The following is a 13815-nucleotide window of genomic DNA, read 5'->3' as shown; positions in this document are numbered from 1 at the left end:
ATTCTTGCTCAAATTTTTACTTTTTTCCTCAATTATGTTATTTTTTCCCCATAGACGTATCTCTAATTGTAGTAAAAAAAAAAAAAAAAAAAAATCTCAAATATATGAAACTTGCAAAAATGTAAAAGCTCGTCCTCAAAAATATAAAACTTGATTCCTGTTAAAATGTTTTTTTTTTTGTAGAAAATGTGCAACTTGATTACGGTAAAAAGCAAACACATATTCAGAAACTACTTATTGGATGTAAAAATAACATCTTTTGTAAAACAAAAAGTATCTTTTAAATATCTTTCTCGAAAATAGAAATCCTTTTTTCAATCATATTAAACTATTGTCAATAAAAAAAATTACAGTATTTCTAGAAAACAATTGTTTTCCTGTGAAATAAAAACTTGTTGAAATTTTTTTATTTCTAAAAAAAACTCATTCATAATTCATTTTGACTTTTTTCTTCTAAAAAATCTCATTCTGAAAAAATATGCTTATTTATTGTAAAAATATATATAATACAAAAAAATTAACTTTTTATGTATAAATGTTCAAAAAAATCTAAACTTTTTCTAGAGAATGTTCTAGAGAATATATGTAAACAATCCTAGTTTTTAATTCTCAAAAATATAAAACATGCTACTATTTTTTTGTTAAATTCTGACTATAATATAAAACCTTTTCACCATAATCAAAATCTATTAGTGTAAAAAAAAATGCTAGAGAATATATCTAAAGAGACAATTCTTGTAAAAATGAATGCATTTTTTTAAACATCCTAAAAAAAAGCTACTTTTTTACCCCATGAAAATGACTACTTCTCAAAAAATATATACAACTTTTACCACCTTCTATTGCCTCTCTGTAATCTTTTATTCTTCAAAACGAGGACCACTGCAATTCATCCTACTATTTGTATTTGATATCCTTTACTGCCACATGCACCATTGATTGGATGAATAGAACGAAAACGAACGAAACAAATGTTTGTGTAAACACCGAACGTGTGTGTCATTTGGCGGCAGTGTGCTATCTTTGATCACAAACTTCTGACTACTGCTGATGTCACGGCCAAGAAATTGTGCAACGCTTTTGCTTGCGTACTTTGTTGACTGTGCGCGCTATCGAAAAAATGTCTCACAGGAAGTGATACTAGCTTTTACTGAAGGCCATGACCACACAGGCATGTCTGTACGAAAATGTGGAAGACACTCGTGCGAATATAATTGTGGCCACAATATACAAATTGTGCGCACAAAATACAAATAAAGAAAGTCATTATCATTAATGGACAATCAGGTAAGCAAATGGAGTGCACCTTCTCAAGAAACACTAGCAAAGGTGCGCTCCATTTGCTTACCCATACATCGACATTGTTTTAATTGGGTTAAAGCCACAAATTTGCGTTAAGCGTGCACGTTATGTCTACATTGTAGCCACGATTCAGCAAAAATTGAGTTTGGGCCAAGGCACGTTCCATTTGTTTACCTAAACGGCCAAAATGCTATTGGGAATATTATAAAATCCCCAAATTAGTTTTTTTGTCTGCATATTAAATTAGGAGCACATAATTTAAATAAAAAAAAGAAAAATCAGTCATGATTAAGTGTACAAAAAAAAAAGTCTGAAAATATGTAACTTTTTTTCCCAAAAGTATACCACATTTCTTTGAAACTATCCAACCATTTCAAGACAAGTTTCAAATTAGGATTCCAATTCGGGATTAGCGTTTCAAATTGGTGTGATGAGACAGGGTTGGAGTTTAATTTGTAGGGTTTTAAGGCAGGAGGAAAGTTTCAAGTTTTCAGGGTTGGGTTTGAAGCCAGGCTTCGGGTTCCAAATTAGGATTCGAAGCAGAGTTTCAAATAAGCGTTTCAATTTACGGTTTCGCAAACTTTTTAAATGACATTTTAGCTTCAAATAATAATTAAAAAAAATATTTTCAGTGGTAGAATTGTATTATCTGTTTAACTAAGGATGTAGCCAATTTTAGCAGAGCTGACCAGCATCGTGAGATGTTTAAGGACACACAAAAAAGAGGGATTTATGCCACTGGTGTTAAACGCACTGGTGTTAAACGCAAGGCCTGGGGGCCAGATGTGGTCCGCTGAATCATTTTATGTGGTCCTAAAAAAAAACAAATTATGTGCATCCACTTTATGTTTCTTGCTAAACACTACAAATTGTCTTCACTTTTAAAAACGCTGAGATATTGCAAGCCATTTTTGTTACAATCCTCCTTTTTAAAATAAATGTAATAATATGTGAGCAACCAGTTTTTTTCTGGCCTCAAATTTCAAAACTAGTTATTTATCAAATTATACTTAGATGTACACTAAAGGTTTTGTGGAAAGATTACCAAGCTGAAAACGTTGACGTCACAGAGTCGTAAACACCCTTGGTGCGCATAAGAAAGCATGTTTTTCTCAATACCACTCCTGTGACTGGGAGAGGGGAATCCGGTTTGGCGAGAAGAACTCACCCGACGACCACAAGCAAGGACCCGCCCACTCCGTCGTCGTCTCGAGACTGAGAAAGAGAGACAGGCAGCTGCCGGCTTCCGAGCGTCGACCGCTCCAGTACGCAGCTTCTTGGCCATGGGGAGGATCGGCAAGGAGACGGCGGGTCAGATCATCAGCTTCATCGGGCTGGTGGGAGTGGCGGTGACCACCGGCATCCCCATGTGGAGGATCACCTCTTTCATCGGCGCCAACATCGTGACGGGCCAGATCATCTGGGACGGCCTGTGGATGAACTGCGTCATGCAGAGCACGGGCCAGATGCAGTGCAACCTCAACGAGTCGGTGATGAGGCTGACCCCGGACCTGCAGGCGGCTCGGGCGCTGGTCATCATCTCGCTGGTCTTCGGCTTCATCGGCTTCATGGTCACCTTCATCGGCGCCAAGTGCACCAGCTGCCTGAATAAGGACACCTCCCAGGCCAAGGTGGTGATCATCGGCGGTTGCCTGGTCATCGTGGCCGCCGTGCTAGTCCTCATCCCGGTCACGTGGTCGGCCAGCATCACCATCACCGACTTTGTGAACCCCTTGACCATCAACACGCAGCGTAGAGAGATCGGGGCGTCCATCTACATCGGCTGGGGGTCCGCTGCCATCCTCTTGGTGGGCGGCATCATACTCACCACCTCGTGCCCGCCGCAGAGGTCCGCGAACGGATACCCCGGTTACCAGGCGCCCTACGCCAACGGGTCAGCGTACGCCAACGGGTCCACGTACGCCCCCGTTTACGCGCCGGCCTCCAGCCAGCCCTACACGCCGAGTGGCTCGTATTATCCCGCCAAGCCGTATGCGGTGCCCTCGGGATACTCGCCGCGGCAGTACATTTAAGCAGTGGATCCAAATGTAAACTGCAGACCGGATCGTTCTAGTCCTGCTTAGACTATCAAAACACTGAAGATGGTACGTGGAAAGTATAGGAAAATGACTGGAATGTGGCCTTCTTATGAGAATGTTTTGAAATGAAATGAAAGTGGAAATTTGCTGGTAAATTTCCATGGGAGGTTAAGATGGGGGAACTTGGTGACATTGTACAGTGGACCCCCTTGCTTATTTCTAGTATCTTTTTCCCGATCCCCCTCTTGCTTGCTTTTTTTTTTTTTTTTTTACACAATCCTTGCTTATTTGCCTATTTTCTGAAAAAAATCGACCCCCAAAATATAACTTTTTTATGGCAATTATAGTGAGTGTCACTTATTTGCTAATTTTTCGCGTAATTTTCTAGATTTTCTGTCGCTATCCCCCGCGAATAGCAAGTGTCCACTGTACTTTTTGTATTTTTGAAATGGAGCTTTTTCATTTTTCTTTTTTAATTATGAGTCTATTCACACTTCTGGACAATTGAATGTAGTCTCCAATGAACCTAACATGCATCATATGAACGGCCTTTGCACTGGAGTTTACCATCGTTGTGTAATTAGCTCCATTAAAAAAAAAAAAACGTACTCTTGAGCTGTTGATTTTGTGTAAATAACTTTGAATGTGTAATAAAATTTTTGAGTGAACAACCAGACTTTTTTTTGTGGCGTCAGTTAAGTGTATGTTCCAAAACAAAACAAAGGAAAACGATTAGCTTTTGTAGCTAGTACTTTTTCAAAAGTGTCAATTAAAAAAAAGATTAAAGAATAAAGTTTAGTTTATTATTATTTTTTTTTTTACAATTAAAGGGATTGTCAACCCCAGATTTTTGTTTACAATATGTTCTCATCTATGCACCCCTACTACGGTATTCTGATTAATATTATGTTTGTGGAATAACTTAAACAGCAGAATCCACCCATTTTTACCCATTTCAGGGGGCGGCCATTTTGTCACTTGGTTTCAGCTGAAAATGACATCATAGTTGCTCAGGTAAATGGCCAATCACGGCTGTGAATGAGTGTCACATGACCAAACTCAGAAAAAGTGAGCTTTGATTGGTCAATATCTGAACTCTGAGAAACTGCGATGTTATTTTCAGTCAGTAGCAAAAACGTACTAAAAACGGGTGGATTTTGCTGCTTAATTCATATTGTGCAAACTCACAACTCATCCGAATGCATTTTTGGGTTGACTTCCCATTTTTTCCTTTTCTATTCGGTTCCTGTTCCAGTTAAAGTGATATTGCTGGCAATAGCTACATTTGCAGACCCTCTTATATTTTTGTATAGTTGATGTTCATAATTTGCTTATAGTAGTAGTTATATAGTAGTTAAATCGAAAATTACTCACCAGTTACTCAATAATTGAGTAGTTTTTCCACAGAATACTTTGACGTAAGTAATTATTTTTAGGACTACATTTATGTCTATGTGAGTCATATTATTCTTCTTTTAACACAATTCTTTGGGATAAAAATGAATGCAAAAACCTAAAATAAATGATTATAATTATTATTATTTCAATATTGAGTCCATTGGTAACATACTGTATTGTACTTTATGTATTGTGTACATATTTCTTTGTTGTTGTTTTTTTATGATTTCACATATGGAATGAAATATGAATATATCTACAGCCTCACAAAGCCAGTGGGGGTGCTAAAGTGGATTAGCGTTGTTTTTCAATCACAATTGCAATAACATAACATTGAGTACAATGTGAGCGTTTGGCATTTACACATTCCGAAAGTCTAGTTTCTGCACTCAAGCACGTGTTGATAGAAAGATGTCTTATTTTTAAAATCAATTTCTTGGCATGCTTTTTTTGTGAATTTACGCGTCATCAATCATGGGAGATTATTATTATTATTTTTTAAATAGACTTTATCTTTAACAGCCCAAAACACACCCCAAAGGAAGAAATCTTTTGGAGTAAGGTACAGCAATGGTGGGAACCATTCAACTAAATATACACATACATGAAATATAAAAAATAAATTAATAAAGAAAGAAATGATAAACAACTTGGTAGAACTCTTGCAAGGTGTTAGCCTGATAGCATAAGTCTTTTTTTTAACTAACTGTTAAAACATCAATAAAGAAAATCCTTTTTGGGGGGGCTTTTTCTTGCTAAAACTCACTACTTCCCCAACACCAAAGCCACCAGAACTCCCTGAGACTACCACGCCTCCAAGCTGTGTCACTTTGAAAAGAAAGTAGGTGACGACCCACCAGGTGTCAGAGCGTCGTTTGAATCAAGAATGCTACCTCATTTACATAAAGTGGAACCGATTTAATCTCGTCGAAACTCGTGTTGGTCCTCCGTGAGGAATCTGGTCAGGCAGGTTCAAAGCCAGGCCCGCCGGTTTCAGTTAAGACTCCGCCCCACTTACGGTTTGCCGTCCTTAAAACCAAGTCAAACACTCCCCGGGTGTTTTATTCTTACGTGATAATCGACTCGTTCAGTTCTTCCGTCCTGCTTCCGTGAGTACCAAACGCAAAAGACGTCATCATGGTGTCGCTGGGCCGCCAGATGCTGGGCTTCATCCTGGCCATCATCGGCTTCTTGGGAACCATCATCGTGTGCGCCCTTCCCATGTGGAAGGTGACCGCCTTCATCGGCGCCAACATCGTGACGGCGCAGGTCATCTGGGAGGGCTTGTGGATGAACTGCGTCATGCAGAGCACGGGCCAGATGCAGTGCAAGATCTACGACTCCCTGCTGGCTCTTCCCCGGGACCTCCAGGCCGCCCGGGCCCTGGTGGTCATCGCCATCATCGTGTCCGCCTTCGGGGTCATCCTGGGGATCGCCGGAGGAAAGTGTACCAACTTCCTGCAGGACAAGGCGGCCAAAGCTAAGGTGGCAGTCGCGGCGGGCGTGATCTTCATCTGCGCCGGGGTCCTGGTGCTCATCCCCGTGTCCTGGTCGGCCAACACCATCATCCAGGACTTCTACAACCCCATCCTGACCAACGCGCAGAGGAGGGAGCTGGGCGCAGCGCTCTACATCGGCTGGGGTACGGCGGCACTGCTCATCCTGGGCGGGGCTCTCTTGTGCAGCTCGTGCCCACCCAAGGACGGACCAGAGTACCCCGTCAAGTACTCGGGTGCAAGATCCACCGCCACCAGTCGGGCCTACGTCTGAGGACTGACCCAGGCCAGGAAAAGACTTTGAAGTACAATGGAACCTCGGTTCACAGACGAGCGCGTTCATGGACAAATCGATTTTCCGGCAAATCTTGCTCCGGTTCACGAACTATGCTTCTGTCACAGCATCCACGCGGAACCATCAGTTGTGCTTTCTCTTACGTATTTCACATTCAGGTATCTTTTTGTTTTTTTTGCTCTAAAAAGACCCCTCAGGAGGGTAAAAAAATAACCAGTAGCCAGAATTGTGTTTGTGATCTTGCTACTCACTTTGGAAGTGTGTTGACATTTATTTTTGTAATTCTTATAAACAATCCATAAAAAAAAACAAGACAAATGTAATCTAGTCCTGGAATGGATTAATTCAATCTTCCTTCAGTTTCTGATCGAATGAAGTTTGTGAACAAAGGTAATCTTTCCTAAAGCTCATGTGCGAGTTTCCACCTAATCCAACTTTGAGCAACTTTTGGGAGAAATTCCACATTTTCGACGAGGCTGAGGACTGAGCTCCAGTTTTTCTTCATCTTGTACCAAATGGAAGCTATTTGTACAGCCACACATATTATCTTGTGAATGTATTTTGTGTATAAATGTTCCTCGTCCATATTTTTTTTTTAAACCAATTTTACTGATATTTAATAAAGCATTTACTTACACTTACACCATTTTGTTATTGTGCTTTTTTTTCTACCACATCAGATTTAGAATCATTATTAAAATGGTGCCTGTTTGTGAATGACGCCATTTTTTCAACAAGTCCTCATATTACCAAATATATTTCTATAAACTACCAGTGCTTCCTTTGATTGTCAGGCTTTGTCAATTTATATTGAAGTAGGTCACCAAGGTGTAGGCTCAGATGAGCTGGAATGTGAGTTGCTCTTCAAGCAAATGTTCAACCAGTTCAGCCAGTTTTTTTTTTTTTAAGTTCAGCCAGTTCTACCACATCCTCGTGAAACTTTTGCACCAAACACGCTAGAACGGGGGACAACGACCTTTTGGAAGCTGACAGCTACTTTTTGCGTACTGATTAATGCTACCACGGCTACCACTTTGATAAATAATATATGTATTGGTTACTCACTTTTTTTTATGTTCTACTTCCGCATTTCAACAATTTCCAAAATTTCACACCATGCGGGCTACTATTTTTCCCCATTCCAAAAATGTGCAGTTTTTCCACAATTTCACCCCATATTCCCAATGACAGAACACATTCACTTCAGTCGCATTCAGTTCAACTTGGAAATCATTTTCAACCATGAGAAAATTCCCACATAGCAAAAATTCCATATTTTTCACCATATTGCACATTTTCCACAGATATCATTCTGCATCATTCCATATAATTCTACATTGTTCATTGTTTCTTTCATCAAATTGTAATTTTTTCACCAATATCATTCCACATCATCATTGCATATCCTTCAAAAACGTGCACCTTTTTCGCAAAACCCTTCCACATTATTTCATATAACATTGCATATAATTCAATATCGTGCACGTTTTCCAGCAACATATTTATTTAAAAAAAAATATATATATTTTTAAACCAATATAATTCAGTATCAATATCATACAGGAGATAGTTACAGCTCTTTAACAAAATGCAGTAATAATCGTCATTCTTTGCAGGTAATAAAGAATATATGCCTGTGAGTTTTGCTTTATTATTATCTTTTTCCGTGTTGCTTCACTGTTCATGTTTTATATTATCGTTCCAGCAACCCCAGAGTTAAAAAATAAATAAATTGTACAACCCTGTTGTTCATAGTGAACCAGGAAGTGTCCTGCTACCATACAAACACACACAAATTGCTCAGTTCAATCTTGGCGGAGACTTTGGTTTCAGTCAAATGTCAAATTTCTTTCATTCAACATCCGTCCCCGCAAGCGTTCCAGTGTGAATCACACTTTCAGCTGCTTCACTTGACCTGGCTGCTATTGCAGCATGACATGCAGTTTTATTATGTGAACACACCTTTGACAAATGTTTGCATTCTTCTCGCGTCATTCATGTTAATACCTCATGCAAGTCACGTTGTAATATTTACAAAAGTATCACTTTCGGTCCGGCATGCATTTATATAATTTCTTCCGACGTTCCAGTCAACATTACGTAGTGAGATTTTGCTTTTGTTGTTAAACAACACAGATGTAGCGAATTCATCATAACAACTCATAATATTTTACACACTTTTACATAGAATTTTGCCCTTTTCGCCATTGAAAATTGTCCTTAATGTTTTTGAAAACTGGTATGTTGGGTTAGTGGGATACTGCAAATCGTGTTTGATGCTTATGAAAAGTAAGTATGCTGTTTTAGGGAATGTGCACCAAATTGTTGTGAAAACTCTTAATTGTCAGCAAAATTAAATACAGCAATCCAGTACAAAAATACTGTTTGATTTATTTGTTAAAGTATACTCTTTAAAGACTATAAATTATCAGCAAAACTAATTAAATCAAATTTTTAAGTTGGTTGAAAATCTAAATATGGTCTTATTTGTTTAAAAAAGTCCCGATCCGTGATTATCTAAGTGCAGCATTGGCTCCCTCTAGTGGTGCACATAAGACTCACAGTACGGCTCACATGTATTTAACTCATATAAGCATTTAATTTGTTAAGAACTGTTCGCCAACTTTTTGCCAAAACAAAAGTGAGTACATGTCCAAATTAGACCCACTTGGCAATTTTCTTTCCTGTGTCATGTGACTTGCTACTAGCTTGTTCAAGGTCTTAGGTGTGAATGGGGTTTCACATAGAGGTTTACTCGCTTTTGTTGCCAGTGGTTTTGACATTAACTCATTCACTGCCATTGACGGCTATAGACGTCAAAAATTAATTTGAACTATTTCTATTAGTTAAAACTTTACTTTTGCTAACAAGAGTATGAAAACCTAGAAAAAAATATTGTAAATTTAGAACAGATGTAAAATTTGTGATTAATCGTTAGTTAACTAGTGAGGTCATGTGATTAATTACAATTTTTTAAAAAACTAATAGAAAGAGTTCACATACATTTTTGACGTCTACAGTCGTCACTGGCTGTGAAAGAGTTAATGATTAATGCACGCTGTACATTGACTACATGGGAGAAAAATGTCATTTCTTTAGTGTCGTCCCATGAAAAGATCTAATAAAATATTCGCAAAAAGTATACAGTACTCACTTTCGTGAGACTTTCTTATTAAACTGTACTCAAATGTTGGTGTCTTTTTGTTGCGAGTATCGAGCGGACTGCGTAACACAATCCTCCGTTCAGCGAGATAATAATAACGCCCTTGACAACCGGCAAAGAATCTTGAACGGCAGGTCTTCTTTTGTGCGGCCCTCTGATGCGCCCTCGACTTTTCACGCCTCCCATTCTGTGCCTGCGCCGCATTCGGGCAGCCGACCGCCTTCCCGCGATCGTCTTCTCACCAAACCTCTCGCCACCATGGCCTCCATGGGCATGCAGATGGCCGGCTGCGCCCTGGGCCTCCTGGGCTGGATCGGGGTGCTGATCACATGCGGCTCGCCCATGTGGCGCGTCACCGCCTTCGTCGGCAGCAGCATTGTCACGTCGCAGGTCATGTGGGAGGGTTTGTGGATGAGCTGCGTGGTCCAGAGCACGGGTCAGATGCAGTGCAAGGTCTACGACTCCATGCTGGCCCTCACCCGGGACCTCCAGGCCGCCCGGGCCCTGGTGGTGGTCTCCATCATCGTCGGGCTGGCCGGCGTCCTGGTGGCCTTCGCCAGCGGCAAGTGTACCAGCTTCATCCCGGACAAAAGGGCTAAAGCGAGGGCGTCGGTGGCTGGCGGGGTTCTTCTGATCATCAGCGGGTTCCTCTGCATCATCGCCGTGTCCTGGACCGCCAGCATCATCATCAGGAACTTCTACAACCCGACGGTGGTGGACGCCCAGAAGAGGGAACTGGGGGCTTCTCTATACATCGGCTGGGGGGCGGGGGGGCTTCTGTTGTTGGGAGGGGCCCTCCTTTGCGCCAGCTGCCCCCCCAAGAGGGACGAGGCGCCATCCGTGCACTACGTGACGGACAGGTCTATGGGAGCATACAGCAAAGCCGACTCGATGGGCTCGTACACGCCGACAAAAACGTACATTTGAGGCGAGTCGAGCAAAACTTCGAAATGGAACATGAAGGAAAAAGACAAATGAAGAAAGTTGCTGTCTGACTGGATTTACTTTTTGTACATATAAGGCAGGTGATCTGTTGGGGTGAGGCCATGAATAAAGAACTCAGTAGAACTCTTAACTGTGTACCTATTTTTGCTCGCCAGGCGTGTATTTCACATGTCGGACGGACAGTTATAACATTTTCTCGTTTTACATCTCTGATCTAACCAGGGCTGGACTGGCCATCTGGCATATAGGGCAGATGCCCAGTGGGCCGGCCTCTTTTGGGGCCGATGTAGTGCTTTTTAATGATTATTTTCCTACATTTTACCACAAGAGACTGGCCTACAATTTAGAGGGACTAGTCCGCTAATCCTTTTCGAATATAGATAGCAAACTGAAACATCATCAATAAACATCAGAGGAGAACTATATGTTATATATGACATTTTCTCGTTTTACCCTTTGACCCACTGTTCCAAGTATTGGGCATTGGCTGAAAAGTTATTACATTTTCTTGTTTCACTTCTGTTACCCACTGTTTGAGATTTCACACGTCGATTGGACAGTTACGATATTTTCTCGCTTTACTTCTGTGACTTACCATTCCGAGTGTCAGACATTGAATGGACAGCTATGACACGTCCTGCCATTTAAAAAAGACTTGGCTGATGTTCGCTGTTTGGCATGCTTTCAAAGACACAAACCACTGGGACTCAATAATATTTGTATTCAGTATTTGTTCATGCGCTTTTCCATGTGTGTGGCGTTTCTCATCAAAGTCAGTTTTCTTTCTCGGTTCACATGCCTGTTGTCTGTTGTCATCAGCGCCGGTCGAACCAGTTCGCCGGCCTCCTATCAAACAGGTATCGCGTTCTCTCTCCGTTTTGGCAAACTAAAGCAGTGATTCTCAAACGGGGGGGTCCTGCTAGCCATGGGTTTGGGGTCCACAAAAATAATTAGCTACAAATAATGATGTTGTATCATTTTGAACAAAATACATTCTTACATATGGGGAGGGGAGAGCCACCCAATAAAACAAACATAATATCGCCACCCTCTTATAATAATTGCCTAAGTCATGTGATTTGAGGACTCCCTCTAGTGGTATGTTACTCACTGAATTAAGAGTTCTTACGGTCAAATACAGATACAGTACAGTTAATTTGCATTTAACTTTTAAGTACGGAAGCATTTGATTTTAGAACTGATTGTTCTCAAACATTTATTTAGGTACAATTTTTATTTTACCAGTGTGCAATAAATTTGATTTAAATCAAGTGCAGTGTTATGAATTATCTTATGATGGCTTACAATAATATTTAATTCTAGTATTAAAAATAAATAAAAAACATAATTTTTTGACAGACACTTGGGTTTCGGGCCTACTGTTATTTCATAATGGTGGTACTGAATTTATTTGAGGCAGTACTTACTTGTAAAAAAGTGTATACGACGACCTAACAAACATAACCAGCATTCAGCATCGTGACATTCTTTCAGATTTTTCACATTGCAATGAGCTTGCCACGTTTTCCCAATTTGGATCAGAAATGCGGCCTTCTTTTTTTGAACTGAATTCACCTTATTTAAATAAAATATGAGGGTCAATAATTATAGAAGCGTATGTAATTTCTTTTCAGTCAATATCCCTAAGTTATTAAGTACAGTGTTAGCCTTTGGTCTTTAGCTTCTTCGTGGCTAATCTGATCCATCCAAGTTAATCATAACACAAAATGGTGACATACAGACATGTTTCATAAAAAATAAAAAATAAAAGTATCCTACAGAAAAGTCATTAATTAATAGCCAGAATATGATGATCATCTTGTTGTACGTTAGCATATCAACTGCTAGCGTGTTAGCATTTGATTTATTCTTGTTAGAAATACAACAATTTGTTGCCATAACCTTGGCAATTTTTCTCCTTTTCAAAGGGTCCCTGCATCCCAAATATTTGCAAACTCGTCTAGTGTGTTTGAGATTCCAAATGTTGTGGTTCGGTGAGTTCACTGTGTCATGTGACGAAGGTCTAACTTGTGGAATTGATTCATTGAATTGAATTGATGAGCTAATTCATTTAGCTGTAATTGCAGCGATGTTAGACTATGCTTATTTGGTGTAATTTAGCCTAGGCAGATGTGAGATACTCTCGGTTTACATGAATTGATCTGCGTCTTGCCTGTTTGCATTTCATTGAATGTATTAATGTAAGTAGATATTGAATGCAAAGCGGCTAATTTGCCAATTTGCACGCAACATATAGCCTATTAGCACATTAGCTGCCAATGTGCTAATGATTTGCTTAACTGAAGTCATTACGTCACTCCAAACTGAAATTTTGTGGGGACAGCGTTGCCACTTGAATGTTAAAACATGCGACTTACCCCCACCTCCGGTTTTAGGTGCAACATGGCCCTGCAGGAGCTCGGCATCGTCCTGGCCATGCTGGGCCTGGCTGGTTCCATGCTGATCTGCGGCCTTCCCATGTGGAAGGTAACAGCCTTCATTGGGACCCGCCTGGTGGTCATGCAGGTGTTCTGGGAGGGTCTGTGGATGACGTGCGTCAGCGAGTACACGGGCCAGATGCAGTGCAAGCTCTACGACGCCCTGCTGGATCTGTCTCCAGAGCTGCAGGCGGCTCGCGGTCTGGTCTGCATCAGCCTGTTCCTGGGGTGCCTCGGCTTCCTGGTCTTCCTCCTGGGCGCCCGCTGCACCAAGTGCCTGAGCCACCCGCGCATCAAGACCAGGGTGGTGCTGGGTGCGGGCCTCGTCTTCGGCCTGGCGGGTCTCGCCAACGTGGTGGCCGTGTCCTGGACGGCCAACAGCGTGATCAGAGACTTCCATAATCCGCGCGTTCCCGATGTACTCAAGCGGGAGCTCGGGGCAGCCATTTATATTGGCTTTATCGCATCGGGATTGCTACTTTGCGGAGGGGGCATCTTGTGTTCGAGTAGGCCGCCACCCAGGGCCGTGATACATTCTCATGGGTACACCCCGGCTAAAACGGCCACAAACAGCAGCTACGCTATCAAGAACTATGTCTAGAATAGCATTAGCGGGTTTTGCATTTGAGAACTGGGCCTCCAGTTGAATACAAAGTTGGACTTTAGCGTACAGTGTAGTCGAATAACTGATGTACTTTTGTTAGCTGAACACATTTAACTATTGTAAAAGTGTTGATAT

The 13815-nt window shown here is 41.0% G+C and overlaps 4 protein-coding genes across 4 annotated transcripts; all 4 read left to right on the top strand.

The window, feature by feature from the left end:
• The first annotated feature begins 2497 nt into the window (after positions 1–2497).
• Positions 2498–4017, top strand: cldnf (claudin f). Its single transcript, XM_086081223.1, has one exon. It carries the CDS (start codon positions 2586–2588, stop codon positions 3333–3335), a length of 750 nt encoding a protein of 249 aa, XP_085937349.1. The 5' UTR covers positions 2498–2585; the 3' UTR covers positions 3336–4017.
• Positions 4018–5794: 1777 nt separating this feature from the next.
• Positions 5795–7173, top strand: cldne (claudin e). The gene has a single exon (XM_086081228.1). The coding sequence runs from the start codon at positions 5877–5879 to the stop codon at positions 6507–6509; it is 633 nt and encodes a 210-aa protein (XP_085937354.1). The 5' UTR covers positions 5795–5876; the 3' UTR covers positions 6510–7173.
• A 2660-nt stretch (positions 7174–9833) lies between these two features.
• LOC147171522 (claudin-4-like) lies at positions 9834–10768 on the top strand. The gene has a single exon (XM_086081225.1). It carries the CDS (start codon positions 9952–9954, stop codon positions 10618–10620), a length of 669 nt encoding a protein of 222 aa, XP_085937351.1. The 5' UTR covers positions 9834–9951; the 3' UTR covers positions 10621–10768.
• Positions 10769–10913: 145 nt separating this feature from the next.
• Positions 10914–13746, top strand: LOC147171521 (claudin-4-like). The gene is made up of 2 exons (XM_086081224.1): positions 10914–11495; positions 13035–13746. The coding sequence occupies exons 1-2, from the start codon at positions 11434–11436 to the stop codon at positions 13675–13677; spliced, it is 705 nt and encodes a 234-aa protein (XP_085937350.1). The 5' UTR covers positions 10914–11433; the 3' UTR covers positions 13678–13746.
• Positions 13747–13815: the final 69 nt, after the last annotated feature.

The sequence above is a fragment of the Leptonotus elevatus genome, chromosome 7, assembly GCF_054856555.1.
Source record: "Leptonotus elevatus isolate MCC_2025b chromosome 7, RoL_Lele_1.0, whole genome shotgun sequence".
In the NCBI taxonomy this organism is placed as follows: Eukaryota; Metazoa; Chordata; class Actinopteri; order Syngnathiformes; family Syngnathidae; genus Leptonotus; species Leptonotus elevatus.
Note: the sequence above shows the minus strand (reverse complement) of the source record. Positions and strands in the feature narration are given on the sequence as shown.

Coding starts and splice junctions, on each gene's coding strand:
- cldnf (XM_086081223.1), top strand. CDS start 2,586: ATGGGGAGGATCGGCAAGGAGACGGCGGGTCAGATCATCAGCTTCATC.
- cldne (XM_086081228.1), top strand. CDS start 5,877: ATGGTGTCGCTGGGCCGCCAGATGCTGGGCTTCATCCTGGCCATCATC.
- LOC147171522 (XM_086081225.1), top strand. CDS start 9,952: ATGGCCTCCATGGGCATGCAGATGGCCGGCTGCGCCCTGGGCCTCCTG.
- LOC147171521 (XM_086081224.1), top strand. CDS start 11,434: ATGCCTGTTGTCTGTTGTCATCAGCGCCGGTCGAACCAGTTCGCCGGC. Junction 11,496..13,034: donor GCCGGCCTCCTATCAAACAG/GTATCGCGTTCT, acceptor CTCCGGTTTTAG/GTGCAACATGGCCCTGCAGG.